The sequence below is a fragment of the Neofelis nebulosa genome, chromosome 8 (genome assembly GCF_028018385.1).
Source record: "Neofelis nebulosa isolate mNeoNeb1 chromosome 8, mNeoNeb1.pri, whole genome shotgun sequence".
NCBI classification, from domain to species: domain Eukaryota; kingdom Metazoa; phylum Chordata; class Mammalia; order Carnivora; family Felidae; genus Neofelis; species Neofelis nebulosa.
The window spans coordinates 11527986-11542646 of NC_080789.1; the positions used below are offsets into that span (position 1 = coordinate 11527986).

Sequence of the window (14661 nt, forward strand, 5' to 3'; positions counted from 1 at the left end):
TCTCCAGTAATTTCAGCTTCGTTTATGCCCATGTGGGTTAAGGAGGGTTTCTAGTAAAGCGTTCAGCACACCCGTGACCAGCCATGTCCTCTTGGGACCGACGCAAGGAGTTATAATGAGCCTCCTCAGATAGGGCCTCATTGGTTGAATCTGCATTTCGCCTCCTTCTGAGAATTCCCTTCTATTGATACGGATCACCGTGATTAATGAGACAGGCTTCTGTGGCCTACGGGCCACTCTGATGCAGCCCCGAGGAAGATGCTCGTGTGGGCAGCACAGTGGTAGGGAAACCGTATCACTCCCTATGCCCCGGACGATGTTTAAGAAAGGACAGACCAAAGAACTAAATGCTTCCTATCCTTAAGGTGATACGGGCAGTATTTTGGAATGACGGGGAAAGATGCCTGACAAATACCCTCGTGGATCGAACAACGTGACTCTGGTTTTTCCCGGAGCCTTGGAATCTCCGAATGTAGAAGGATCTTGCAGAGTCTGAAAGCCTTCGCCAGGAGACGAAGAGAGGGAGAGGGACTGAAAGCGAGCCGTTCCCTCTGCAATTCAAATCAAACCTTCGTTTTCCTCCGCAGCGTTATTTTAAGTCATTCATTATTATTTTTCCTCTGAAGCGGAGGCCAGTTGATACCTGCAAGATTGTTAGAACCGAAGAGCGTAAAGAGGACACTGAAGTATTATGCCTGCTGCAATTTCAGATGAATTTGGTGCTGACCAAAGATTTTTAAAATACACACGCGTGCGCGCGCGCACACTTCATATTGCAAGAGGCAGAAAGGGAGACAAGCCTTCCGACCGGCAGCTGAGGGAAACGAGGCCCCCGCCGTTTTTCTAGGGCCCTCGCTGAGGCTGGCCGGCAGATGTTCCCACACCGTGGGGTAGAGGAAATGGCACCAGATGTGGGGGCAGAGGATCTGGGCTGGCGGCGGTCTGCTCTTCCACTTCTGGGCGGTGTGACCTTGACCGAGGCCCTTTCTTCACCCTCTGAGGCTGTGCGTCCCTCTGTGAAACAGAGGGCGGGTAATTCCTGCCTCCTCAGTGGTGAGCCATGGCAGGCAAAGGACCTTCTGGCAGATCGGCTCACTTCATGCCTCCTCCGAGCAGTCTCCCAGGAAAAGGGTGTTGACAAGGCCTGGGCTTCCAGGGTGGATCTGAGACTCCGGTGACTTAAAATAGGAGTCAGCTGGTGACCTGAGGCCAGTGGTTCAGCCTCTCTGGGCCTCAAGGTTCTCATTGGCAAAACGAGTGAAATCGTTATTCCGGCGAGCTCCTGACCTGGGTGGGGGGGGGGGGGGGCGGTGACTGACACACGGCAGGTGCACCGTCAGCGGTTACAGGTGGCAAAGACTCTTCCCCTAAAGAGAGGGCCGTGGTCTCAACCAGAGAAGGATCTTCCGCCGCCACTAAAGATTCAGGTTTGGAGCCACTTCCGAGACCGTGGTAGTTAAAGAAAGGTCAAGGTGCAGGCTGCTGGTGTGTGGTTTACAGCTGCTGGGAGGGCAAGATCAACCCTGTGAAGATTCACAGGTGGAAGCAGGTATCTCGGCTCTGGCCTCCCCAGAAGGTAGCGTGGGCCAAGCCCGCTCCGCAAGGGTTGGGGCGAGACCACAAGGGGGCTTAGTAGCCCACAGGGCAGGTGTGACTGGTAGGCACCCACCGCCTCCCCACTGCGTGGGCACGAATCCACTTCGGCTCTCTGCCTCCTAAAACGAGGGATGGCAGGCCCGCCTGCCTCCGAGGGTTGCCGTGAGGATCCAGCCCGATGGCGCAGACAGTGCTCTCAGTAAGGACGGTGACTGCTGCCACCATCATCATGCCTGTTGACCGTCACTGTGGTCGGCAGCAGTCACAGAAACTTCAAGCCAGCCCTTCTCTTCCTCCCTCTCTCTCTTTCTCAAACCTCTCCCTACGGAAAAGGAGGGAGCAGTGAGCGGGGCACTCGGGAGCCCTGACACTCCAGCGACAGCCGTGTCTTCAACTGGCAGGGTGACATCAGGAACTTAATGTAACCCAGCAGGCCCCGGGGGTTGTTTGATGGGACGTAATTCCTAGAGCCGTTATCCATACAAATGAGACTTGCCACCTTGGACGTACTCCCAGCTCTTTGAAAAAAAAGTCAACATAAAAAGACGCCCGTGTCACAGGATGGAATTCACTCCCACCCGGCTTCAGAAACTGACCGGAGCCTACCTGTTGGGTCGGAGGAGGAGAGGAGGGGAAAGGACTGAGACTTTCCGATCACTCACCTCCTAAGTCACTGTATTTTATCCCCCCCCCCCCACAAGCTGACAAATACCAAAAGCAAGAAGTACTTTATGCTGGGCACTGTTTTAGATGACCAGCTGCTATCACTTTATCTTGACCCTCACTCGCAACAACCCTTTGAGACGTTCCTATAATTAAACTTGTCATACAGATGAGGAAACAGGCTGAGGGAGACTCACAGAGCCCATCGGTAGTGAGCTGGGATGCAAGTCTGGCTCCGGAGTGCCCACCTGGAGCCTCTCCCTGCCTCTCCCCTGCAGCGCAGGGCACAGTGGGTCAGCACGTGGTGTAGGGACTCAAACTGCCCGCGTTCGATCCAGCTCTCTCAGGGGCCCGCCCTCGGCCTGGGCTTCCTCATCTGTAAAATGGGAATGAAGAGGGTCCCTATCTCAGGTGTGGTTTGAGCATTAAGAGTAAAATGAGTTCGTCCTGGGTCCAAGGTGAGGGAAGAGGTGAAGGAACTTTCCCGAGGTCGCCCCTCCCCTCCCCCGCTCAGAGATGCTAGAACCAAGATGGCGGCCTGGCCCCATGGCACCATCCGCCAGAACCGACGCCAGCCCGCAGCTGTCAGCCTCCGGGAGGGGCCCAGCCCCCCGAGCTCCTCAGTCGCCAGGGCTGACCTGGCCAAGCATGGGCACCACCAGGCCTTTCTTGATCCTGAGGGAGGGACAGCCACCAGCTGCCCAAGCCCCACAACCCACCAGCAGTCAAGTGCATTTGCCTCACTCCCCGGCACATCCCCTCCCCTCCCGAGCACACTGCCCTCTCCTCTCGCCTGGGTGTTGTCAGCTCCTGGAAGTGACAGGTAGAGACGACATCTGCTGAAACTCCAGTGCGGTAAACCATAAAGCACACTGCTCAGGTGAGTGCTTGGCATGGAGACTGGAACCTCTGGGTAGAGTCCAAAGCCCTTGGTCCCCTATCGGAGCTCACCTACTCGGCTTTCTCCAGCGCTGCGCGGCAGAAGGGTGCCAGCCCTCTCTGCTCTCCCCCCGGCTCTTGGGATCAAACCTCTCCTCCTTCGCTTCTTCCCTCGCCCGCCTCTTCTTCCGCACACAGTGCTCTTGCCTCTTGTTTCCACGTGGAGATGCCTGTTCCGCGGCATTGGAGAATCCATAAAAGAGATCCGTGTGTGTGCTGCAAGACGTTTTCTTCATGGGCGGACTGCTTTCCACGTGAAAGTTTTACCAATCATTCTGCCGTCAGTGGAGTTCAGAGAATGCCACTTCCGGTCTTTTCGACCTTCTCCGAACCCTTGCTGCCCACTCGGGCTGATCGATCGCCTTCTTTCCCATCCCTTTTCCCTCCCCACCCCCCACCGTCTTGGTGTCTGCGGAGATTCATTACTTCACTCCTTCAACACGTGTCTGTTAAGGTCCCAGGATGTGTCCGGCCCCATGCTCGGGGATCAAAGCAGTCAGCAAGGGAGAAGCCATCCACCGCCCACAAAGCCTACGGTCCTGGGGTCTGCTTCTCAGACATCAGTGTGCACAAGTCACCCAGGGTCTGGTTGAAATACAGACTCAGGTTCAGGGGGTCCCGGGCGGGCCTCTGCTATGCAGGGGTCCAGTGAGGTCTGATGGCGGTGATGATGTGGGAGGTACCATGTCTGCTGGATGCGTGGGGAAGGAGGACTGACCATGTGACCTAAGAGCTAGAAGGCAACCAAAACTGCTCCAGGGTTCAAGGTCACCCCAACAAGCTGGGGGAAATCTGACATCCTGAGACCCGGCTAATGGGAGCCGCTGCTCTCTTATCCGCACAGAGCGGCACTGAAGACGGCCTGGTGGGAGCCGCCTCTATGCTCGTGGTTTCTCGGCCTCCTCCAGCTGCCTGGCCCCTTCCCATCTGTGCAAAAGGTTGCCCCTCCCGGGCCCCTTCCTGGCCTCCCCTCCACACGTTCCCAGTGTGGCTCTAAGTAAGGTCCGTGTCCCCTTGCCTCTCCTATCGAGGAAAGGTTTCTAGCTTTTCTGCGAATTTCAGCTGCGTCCGTCTTCCCATGATTCCTTAGCGCCCTTCTTTCTTGCCTTTTGTTGGGGTTACGGCTGTCTTGCCCCTCTGAGCCCCGTCCGTACCCTCTTATCTCTGAATATACCTCTCTTCGCTTCAAAAAGGCTGGTCACTTTTCCCACTAGTGGAAGCTTCTTTCCTGGGTGAGAGGCTGGAAGAAACTCGAGTCCCCCCACCCTCCACAGCAGAAGCTCTGGGTTCCTGACGGCCTGGAAAAGAGACAAGAGCTTTGTCTTGCAGGACGTGGAGGCAGGGACTCCAGGCAGACCCTTGGAGCACACAGGCTCCAGTCACGTCTGCAACTTAGAGCACAAGTGTCCCAGGACACACGGCCAGCCCTCTCCCTTCGGCCCACAGGAAGGCTGGGAATGTACATGTGGTCAGAATATCCAAAAAAAAAAAAGCTGTCTGTTGGCCAGTCTGCACTTTACAGAGCAGTGAGGTCCTGATACACAGACTTGCCTTAAGACGCCGGGGTTGGGGGGTGGGGGTGGCAGCTCTGAGCCTGTCTCTGGAACATGTCAGCCTGTAATCGCCTGTCACTCACAGCCCTCATCAAGCAAATGCCAATTGCAAGCAACAGGCCTCACGAAAGGGTATGAATTATTTAAACCAATCAGCTGTCAATGAGCGCAACAATTACGGGGGTCGAATCCAAGGGGAAAGTGAAGTGGTATTTTTCAGCCTGCTTGCAGATTGTCAGAATGATTTTCACTTATTTATTTCTGACCTTACGGAAAACGTATTAGCACAAGGTCAAAACATTTCTTTCTTTCTCTATAATTTGAGAACGTCAGAAGCATAGACATAGAAACCTGTAAAGAACGGACACTTTTTGGACCTGGCTGGCGATTCCGGCCGCCCGGCCTGCCCTTTTCACAGCTGACTTAAACTTTGAGCCTCTGTTTCTCCTGCAGAGAAGTCGGTAGGAGAGGGCCTACCCTGAGAGTGTTCCGGACCCTGAACTCGTTGTAGGTAGAGCCTATTTTAAAAGCTCAATAATTTGGCCACTATGATCATCATTCTTTTCGATTATCAGGTTGTGAAGTACAAACTTAAAAATAGATCCCTCCAAACACACCCACTAGTCAGAAGATGTTACGCCTATAGAACCTGTATTTACATGTCAAGGTGAATGTTATTTGTAATTGATGTAACCTCGTATGTTAGGTCAAAAGTTGGGTTGTGGAGTTTTGAGCGCCAAATGATGAACTGCCCCGGATCGACTGGGTTTTTCCTTAAATTCTTTTTCCACGTTTGCCCTCCCATCGATAGTCAACCACCGTCTAGGCCAACACCCCGGTGCTGGTCACAGTACCTGGCACACGGTGGACTGTGTTTAATATAGGCTTATTATTGATTTTTTTTTTTTTTGGATGAATGAAGTGTGTAAGGAGAATCTTATAGTTAGATCAGTGTTCTATGGAGGCTGAGAGGCAGAGGGAGACCTGATCCCTGTATTCAAATGGTTTATAATCTAAGTATGGAAAGAACGTGATCACAGGAGCGTGCACGCACACGTACACTCATGCACACACACGTGCTTATACGTGCACACGCACACGCATGCTGGCGACCATTGGTCCGCCACAGAGTAAAGCAGGTGGTTTGGACTCCGAGTGCCACGGGAGTTCAGACAGAACTTTCTGGCAGAGTCGAGACTCCAGCCAGGCCTCAAAGGGTGCATGGGGGGGGGGGCGGGGTAAGGACCCGAGGCAGGCCGACGTCACCGGGTGGGTGGGGAGGCAGGGAGCTGGATCCCCGTGGAGCTCTGGCTTATACCGAGGAAGCCACGTGCCCCCGCGTAGCCAGGACAATTTGTGGAGTGGGCAGGGGGAGCCAGGGGCGAGGAAGAAGAGAGGGCCGGGAACCCAGCAGAGGTAGCAAAGGCCCCGGAAGCAGCGAGCAATCGTATCATCTTCCTCCTGATTGTGCAGAGACCTGAGACGTCCGTGCGCCCGAACCGCTTAGAACAGTGCCCGGCACCAGGCAGGCGCTGGGCGGGCTTTGCCACTTGGTGGCCGTGGTTAACATTACCCTTGAAGATCTTGACAAGTAGCCGCGTAGATGAACTGCTTTAGGAGGCCGAGTCTGGCAAAGCAAAAAAACCAAGATAATTACCAGATATTTAGGCCAGAAGAGAACTGATCAGCATAGCTCTGTAAGGCACACTTTAACAACACCCAGTGACCTAATTTCTCGAAGGAGAAACATGAACCCTCGCTTTATTCCTCCCTGATCCAGAGGCGATGTGATGGCAAAACACAGTATTCCCTCCCCAGGCTCTTCCTCTCAAAGGGTTTGGAACCAGGGAAATCATCTGAACAGCCTCTCAAGCTTCTGCGTGGACTTAACATTTCCCCCATCACCAGGCATGTGCTTATTTCATAAGAATAACTGGTCGCAAGCGCTCCTTCTGGCCTGCACTTTCTCCCCGTTAAATGGCCAAATTCACCCAGCAGCCACTGCCTGAGGCGCAGTGCTACATCCTGGACAGGACCCAGAGCTTAGAAACGAGGGCCAGGCCCTAACTGTCGAGTGAGGTCAAGGGCCACGGGAGCAGAACAATGAAATCAGTTCGAGGGACCAAACTCTACAGGGGGCTCAGCAGAGGCACAAAAGAGGGAGTCGTGAGTTCCAGGGCGGACAAAGGGGTCCTAAGCAGAGGCCAGATCACCAAAAGCCTTGACTGCCAGGCTGGGAAGTGTGGCTTTCCCCTGAGGGCAACGAACGAACGTTTTAGAAAAGGGAGGGGTATATGCAGCTTTAAAATAATGAGAGCAGCTCTTGTTAATTCAGCATCTACTAGGTGCCAGGTGCCGCTCTAAGTGCTTCAGGCACACGGGCTCATTCTAGCTTCATGACTTGTGGGTGAGGAAACGGATGTCCAGAAAATGGGCAAGTAATCTGCCTGGGGTCACACAGCGTGGGAAGGGGCACACCAGGCTTCGAACGTAGGCAGCCCCAGGACCCACATGCTCATCACCAGGCTCTACTCTTACTAGAAAAATCACTCTGTCTGCATGTGACGGTGGGCACTGGGAGGACAGGAGCGAGGAGGCGTTTGGAACAAACCCAGCAGGTCCCCAAGGCTTCTCTTGGCCAACACTTCTTCCCGATAAGGCGTCTCCTCCCACTGGCCCCTCCGCCCCGTCCCGGGGTCCTTCCGGTGGGACCTCCACCCCCAGCAGCCACCTGGGGGCATCCGCCAGGCCCTCCCCAAGGAGCCAGCCGCCCAGTGTACCCCCTCATCCGAGCTGAGTTGTAAAATCTGGAATCGATTTCTTCCGGGTCTATTCTCTTTACGTTTCAGCCTAAAACACATGCTTTTCTCCCTGGAAATTCCTATCTTAATTCTGCTTTCTTGTTCTGTAAACATTAGGAGATGATGCTTATGAGGAACTCCGTTTTATTACACTGCAGTCTAGCAAACATAATCGAATTAGGTGATGCTTTATTTGAGCACACTTCACCGGGTTCTTCCTCCCAGATAGCACTGGCCTCTCAGCTCGGGCTTCCTCGTGGCCTCTGAGCAGTGAGTAGAAAGAGAAAAGGCCTGGAAACCAAGCTCCCATCCTGGTCCCCCACCCTAGCGGGTGGCCTCAGACAGGCTGACCTCTGACCTGAGCTTAGATCCCGTGTCCGGAAAGTGAGGGTACAAATGGTGCCCGCCCCCTCTGTCTTGTAACGTGGCTTTTGAGATTAACCTGCACCATCCTGGCCACTGGAGAAACTCGCCCAAGAACACTGGGATGAACATAAGCTCTGGGGGAACAGGAACTTTGGCGGTCCTTCCCATCACTGGATCCCCAGTGCCCAGAACAGTGCTTAGCACCGAGTGGTTTTCGGAATTTTTGAATGAATGAATGTCAAAATATGCCTCTCGGTTTCTCAGCATGCGCGCACGTGAGTGTGTGTGTGTGTGTGTGTGAGAGAGAGAGAGAGAGATAGAGAGAGAGAGAGGAGAGAGAGAGAGACAGAGAGACCCTGCAACTTTCTTGGCTCTTCTATCCTTACTATAACACTTTTCAATTCTGTTGTGCGCTCCGAACCCGCCTTGCAATTCCTGACTCACTAGGTCTGTGGAATTAGGTCTGCACCGTGTCAAGTTACAGACCTTTTTGGCCCCCTGGTGCACAGCCCAGCCAGAGGGAAGGAGAGGCGGGAAAGAAGCGGTTGGCCAGGCAGTGCGGAGGAGAGCCCTTGGAAATGAGGGTGTTGGTTATTGGACGTGCTCCTTAATGGACTCAGGTGTGGCCCCTCCTAGGCATGATTTGTGCTCGTCCCTGCAACTGACAGCCTGGTTCCTTCTGAGCCTCTTCAGGGCATCGGTGCCCTTGGTTAGAAGCGGGCCCATGTGACTGAGGCCCGTGTCCTGAATTTCCCTTGTCATCCAGCCCCCCACAGATGGGAGCTGGGTTAGGGCTGCCTTGTTCTTGCCTGGGACACAGCGGGTCCCCGTGATGTGGCTTTGCTGCACTCTGAACAGTATCAGGCAGTCATCTGAGGCGCCCAGGGATGCTGAGGACCGCGAGCAAGCAAACTCGTTGCATGTCTGCTTCCCACAGCTTGTGGGAGAGGCCCCCCTGAGACACATTAATAAAGATTAAAGGTCCTCCAGGCCCTGTGATCTTCGCCATGTCAAAAGGAAGCAGTCACTTTTCCCTTCTCGCCGCCATTTATTAATATTACAGGGCTTTGCTCTAAAAAGAAAAAAACGCAGGATGCTGGAGAAGATGGGTATTCTGAAGGCTCTCACTCTTACATCGCTTTGTCATTTCTCTGTGTGCGTGAAGCACTCATCAAACCTCCAATTTCTCTGATTTGGGGGCGTGCAGGGATCACTCTTTCCTCTACGTACCCCTTGGCCGAAACCAAAGACCTTCAGATTTAGGGGCTCCAAAGCAGACTGGGTCCACAGAGAGCAGGGCCGTCCAAGATGTCACCCGCGAGGGGGAAATACATCTCCCTGTCACTTCGGACGTTCTGAGCACTTCCTCCAGCCAGACCCTGGGAATAGGCACGTGTTGACAGATGCACCCAGGGGTCTGCTCTCGCGGGGCTTCTGTTCCGATCAGGACTTGCCTGAACCAGCCGGGGGGGATGGGAACCTGGGGTCCTTGATTGAGGTCTTTTTGGTTTTTAGCCATTATTATTCTCGAGACACATCCTGAGGGCTCAGGATTCATTCGGCAGCTATTGTTTGAATCGCCACGTGGTGTAGGGCCCTGGGGCCATAGACACACCTAGGCCAGGGTCGCAGAACAGAGCCGAGTTAAAAAGGTTGCGAGTTAAAAGGGATGCGTTCCCAGCTGCCTCCTGGAGAGCGAACCTGAGTTCAGCTCCCGTCTCCCCAGCCACGAGGTGGAGAAAAGACCAACCCCACTGCAGAGGGGGCACGAACGGCCTTGCACATGCCCGGGAGAAAGAAAGTGCTCTGGAGATTGAATCCATTGTAACTGTGCAGGGGGTGTGAGCCTGCGTCGAGGGGATGCCAGGCTACAGGAGCACCTACCTCTAGTGCCCTGGCAGGAGGGCTTCCTGGAGGAGGAGACACTTGAGCTGGGCCTTGAAGGACACACCAGATTGAGTCAGGCAGAGGTGGGGAAACAGTCACTGCAGGCAGAAGGAACACAGAGGCCAAGAGGCGTGGGTTCGCCCGGCGAGTTTGGGGAAATGTGAGGAGAGTAGAGGAAGGAGCAGGGACCGCACCAGGAAATGGGATGAACGAGCGGCCCTGAGCAAGTTAGTGACCGCTCTGTGCCTCAGTTTCTCCAACTGTCAGGTGAAGATATTTATAGATGTGATGACCTCACAGGGTGGCTTAGAATAGTGCCTTAGACTATAATTAATAAGCTGCCATTAATTCTCTGGTCTCACAAAGAGGGATATCATCACACCCATTTTTCAGGTGAAGAAACCGAAGCTCAGAACAGTTAAGGAACTTGTCAAGGCCCCACTGGGAGTGAGCGTGGAAACACTGCTCAAATCCAGCCAGTCTGAGTCCCCGGCCCATTAGGCCACTTGGCCTCTCATCCCAGAGGTGCTCATCCTGTGACAAGTTCTGGGCCAGGTCTCCCCCCCACCTAGGGGGCCATCAGTTTTGACGCCCATTTCCCTCGGTGACATGCAGGGGGGCTAGTTCCCAAAACAGGTTTCCAGTGGGGATAACCCAGGCCTTCACAAGGGGGACCCTAGTTAAAATTTAGAGATTTGGGGACAGCAGCATCACTGGTGAAGGGGCAGCTGCTCTTAAGCACAGACCCCGGCCAAGCCCCTGACACTCGAGTCGGTGCCGAGCCCCCCCACCCGACATCCTTCATGGAGGGCAGTTATCAACCCCATTCGTAGACGAGGGCATCTTAGGCACGGGAGAGTCCTCTGTCCCAAGTCACTCAGTTCAGAAGTGGCAGAGGTGAGATGCCACACCTCTTCTTCCCTGGAGATCACATAATCTCTGACAAAGGGGGCGATAGGTTTCAGCCTAAGGGGTGTTCTCAGGAGGTCAGCATCTGAATTTTGCTCACCAGCCTGCAGGGAGGGGACTGGAGAGAGCCACACTCGAGCCAGGAATGGGCCTAATCGATGTGTCCACCCAGCTCCCTGTTCCATTTCTCGACACTGGATTTGGACGGGAGCCTCCACTCAATCCTGCTCTCACACGCAGTGCCTGGGAGCGCCGAGCACGAAAGCGATTGATCTCACGGTCACGGGGCTTATAGCCGAGGAACGCAAGGCCCCGCGAAGGCCTGAGCTCCGAGAACATGTGCTAACACCGACACAGGGCATCAGCATCGTGGCCAGCAGCTATTGAGCGCCCACTGTCTACCGAGCGCTGCACGGCACTTTCACTGTATCTCCCTTAATCCTCTAATCATCTTGTGCTGTGACCATCTCCATTTTCCAGATGAGAACACTGAGGCACAGAAAGAGTAGGGAATTGACTCCAAGGTGCACAGCTCAGTTAAACACTGGTAAGACATCTGATCCAGGAAACCCTGGGTGAGTGGGGAGTGGATAGGGCTCGGGATGCATTCCCTGGGCAGATGGCCTCTGTGTTTATTTCACCACCCACCGCCCAACTGTAGGTGCACCCACCATGGGGGGCCTTGTAGGTGAGAACCGGGCCGCATGCACTCTGCCCCTCTTGCCCGGGCAAGATGGGGGGCCCGGGCCGGCAGAAGGAAGGAAGCCACCGCGCTGAAAGTGGCAACGTCTTTGTTTGTGTGGGAATTCGGTGCCATGTGCTCCGTTCGGCTTGAATCACGCTGGCAAGAATTCCAGGAGCAAAACGTGGAGTTTCCTTGTGATTTTCCCAGACAGAGAGTGAGAATGGGCTGGAACGAAAGCACTAGGAGGAAACAATGCCGGAACGTGGCAGATGCCTTGTGCCCCTCGCATCCAAGGGCCGCGGCAGCGGGGTGAAGGTAGCAAACAGAAGCCGAGGCCACGGGACTCTGTCTCCCCCCACGGTGATCGTCCCCAGGCAAGGGCAGGGAAATTTCCTGTTCGATTAGGAAGGGAATTCGACAAATATTTGCTGAGCGGCCCGCGTGTTATGCCAGATCATGTCGTGGGCACCAGGGACGGGAGATGACTCAGGCTCATCCCTGCCCTGCAAGAGCTCACCGTCTGATGAGGGACAGTGACACATTAACACACAAGCACATACAATAAGGCAGCACAGCTGCGTGCTGGGTGATGAGAGGCAACTTGGGAGGCTGAGGCTTCCGCAGGTACCAGCCGCAGAGTCCCGAGGGGATTGTCCCCTTCTGGCTCCCAGAGGAGGCTGGGTAGTCAGACCACGCTAGAAGGTACGGGGCCACTGGGCCACTGTCCTCCCTGGAGCTCTGGTGGAAGGGAGCCAAGGCGAATGAGTCAGGCTCTTCTGGAGGACTGCTTACTCAGGCGGCCGCCGAGGCAAGAGGAGCTGTGGGGGCCTCCTCTTGGGGCGGCAGGCTGGGGGAGGGGCAGCACGGGGAATTGGGATAGTCAAGGTTTTCCCTCTACCTGCTAGGTATTAGCAAACCGGCACAGGGGGGATTTGAACCCAAGTCAGTCTGGCGCAGAAAGCAAAGCCCAGCCCAGTCCATCAGAGTTCCACCTGTGTCCCCTTGTCCCCTCACCGTCTCTCTCCCCCCACCCTGCCATCAACCCCCTCCCTACAGTGGCCCCTGGGTCCTGCCTCTCTGGTCTCACTCCCTCCCTCGCCTGACCAGTCTGCTGCTCCACAGGAAAGAGTGTAGCTTTTTGAGTCAGGAAGGCACAGCACACCCTTACTAGCTGAGTGACCTTGGGCAAGTTACTTTAACCTTTCTGAGCCTCAGTTTCTCCCTTGTAAGATGAAGACCTGGGGGGCCTCTAGGAAGTGAGGCTTGTGGAACGTCAGCATACAGTTCTCCGCAGAGAAGCCATCTGACCAGCGTTAACTCCCTTCCTCCTCTCCTTTTCTCCTCCTCGAGAAATGCCAGCGGGATCTCCATGGTAGATGGGCTTCTGCCCACGCCCTCTCCCACACGGCCCCACCCCGGCCTCTTTTCCGAGACAAGTCAGGTTGCTGTCTAGGACCTCCCCATCGAAAGGATGGAACCCTGCCTTCCCGTTTGCCTTAACAATGCGTTAGGAGTCTCTCAGTGGGACTCTGTCTACACCTACTGGGAAGCTGTGGGTATTTTCCGTCCCCCATCATCTCTTTCACTCCCAAAGGCCCGAAGTTTCCTACCCACCGGGCAGGGTGGTATTTCTTCTTCCAGACAGGAGCTCCTCTCTGGCAAAGCCACGCGCTAGGGCAGAAAGGGTGTGCATTTTGGAGAAACACCTTGCGACTCATTCTCCCCTCTGCTCACTCCTGTGACATGCAGACCCCTTCCCTCCCTGGCAGTCACTGCTGCTCCCCCAGCCCAGATGCATCCCCCACTCAGCCCTTCCCACGCTGGGCTCTATCTTATCTCTGTCCCTGACCGCGCCCCCTCCAGCCCAAGGAGAGCCCACCCCCAATTCTCTCCCCATCACTGCACCTTGACCACTTCCTCTGTGGCACTATCCCAGCTGTGATTATCAGCTCTGCTTTGTTCACTGTCAACGTCCGCCGTGGATCGGGAAGCTCCATGAGGGCAGAACATTCCTGCTTTGGCCACTGGCCGGGTACCCAGTACCCGGGCAGGGTCTGGCACATGGTAGGCCCTGGGTATGAATGTGCTAGAAGAAGGAAGGGACCAGATGAGAGATGGTTGATGAGGACAGGCTTCAGTCTGAACTCCGTCCCAACACTCGAAAGCTGCAAGATAGTAAATTATCTAGCTTCTGCGCTTCATTGTCCTCATCTGTAAAATGGGAACAGTAATAACCATTCCAAGTATTTTTCTTGTGCTCTCAGACATGAAATGCTCAGTACGTGGTGAATGTTTCTTTCTGCTTGGCTTACCTCCCCCCACCTCATTAACAGTCTGCCCAGTAGTGCCCACCCCTCCCCCGCTTTTTTGGCAAGGACAGCAGGTCCCCTCATGTTACGGGAGGGATCTGCCCTGACCGTGGTTCTTGTCCTGGTTTGAAATCCACAGCCCGGGGCCCGTCTTCCTCCCAATAAAGGTCAGAGTATTTTCCCTTTACACCTGCCCGCACTCAACTTCATGGGACATTTTTTTGGTTCGCTCCTGTGGCTTTGTGAAGTCTTTGTTCTTATTTGCTGCGTTTGTTCTGTAAGGATTCCCAGGGACCGTGCTGGCACCCTACTGCAAACCAGGACATGCTATAATACTCCATCATAATACACTTACATATGACAGCCCAAGCGGGACATCTGGACGGCCCCCTAGAAATGACAAGTCTATGGGCTCATTCCCCGCAGGCACAAAGTCCATGCCAGTCCCTGGTCTCACTGAATCTCTGTAGGGCCGTGGGCACTGAGAGCAGTTGGAAGAGGACAAGAATTTGAGAATTGCTTTGTGCCCCCGGGCACCAGAACCATACCAGGATTTCACCATCTGCCTGCTTCATTAGGGTCCCAGAGATCTCTGCGCCAGCTTGATATTCTGGAACCAGAAGCCTCGGCTCCCTGGGTCAGGGCAGAAGAAATACACAAACTTTAGGACATTCTTCCTTGTTACAGCACTGCCCATCCCCAGGCCACTCTTATCATCCAGTTAAAAAAAAAAAAAAAGGTCTAAGATTATGAAAATGAAAAACACTGTACAAGTTGAAAAAACATTCTAGGCACAGACTATAAATCCAATGTCTAGTACCATAAGCTCCTCAACCCAGGGACCATTCATACAACTGCAGGCAATTCCAGCCCAGCGTCCCCCAGCCTGACTTCTGGAGCAGCCTCCACACCCCTCTCCCCACCCCCATCCCCCCCCCCGCCCCCCAGCGGAG

General features: G+C 54.6%; 2 protein-coding genes across 11 annotated transcripts in view; one reads left to right on the forward strand and one right to left on the reverse strand.

The window, feature by feature from the left end:
• The window catches only part of CACNG2 (calcium voltage-gated channel auxiliary subunit gamma 2), a 109137-nt gene that overhangs the window by 23931 nt on the left and 70545 nt on the right, over positions 1–14661 (forward strand). The window lies entirely within an intron of this gene.
• Positions 5386–14661, reverse strand: part of LOC131518912 (uncharacterized) — a 109134-nt gene continuing 99858 nt past the window's right edge. For 6 of the 10 annotated variants that reach the window (XR_009265338.1, XR_009265340.1, XR_009265339.1 and 3 more), the window contains 5 exons: positions 14064–14341; positions 13305–13485; positions 13014–13070; positions 11386–11638; positions 8999–11203 (listed from right to left, as the gene is read on the reverse strand). Coding sequence is in view for 1 of the 10 variants with exons in the window: in XM_058741409.1 (XP_058597392.1) it covers positions 9626–9903; positions 11386–11638; positions 13014–13070; positions 13305–13409 (693 nt within the window). In the remaining 9 variants the exon portion in view is untranslated. The other 4 variants (XR_009265342.1, XR_009265341.1, XR_009265343.1 and 1 more) reach the window with 4 other exon arrangements.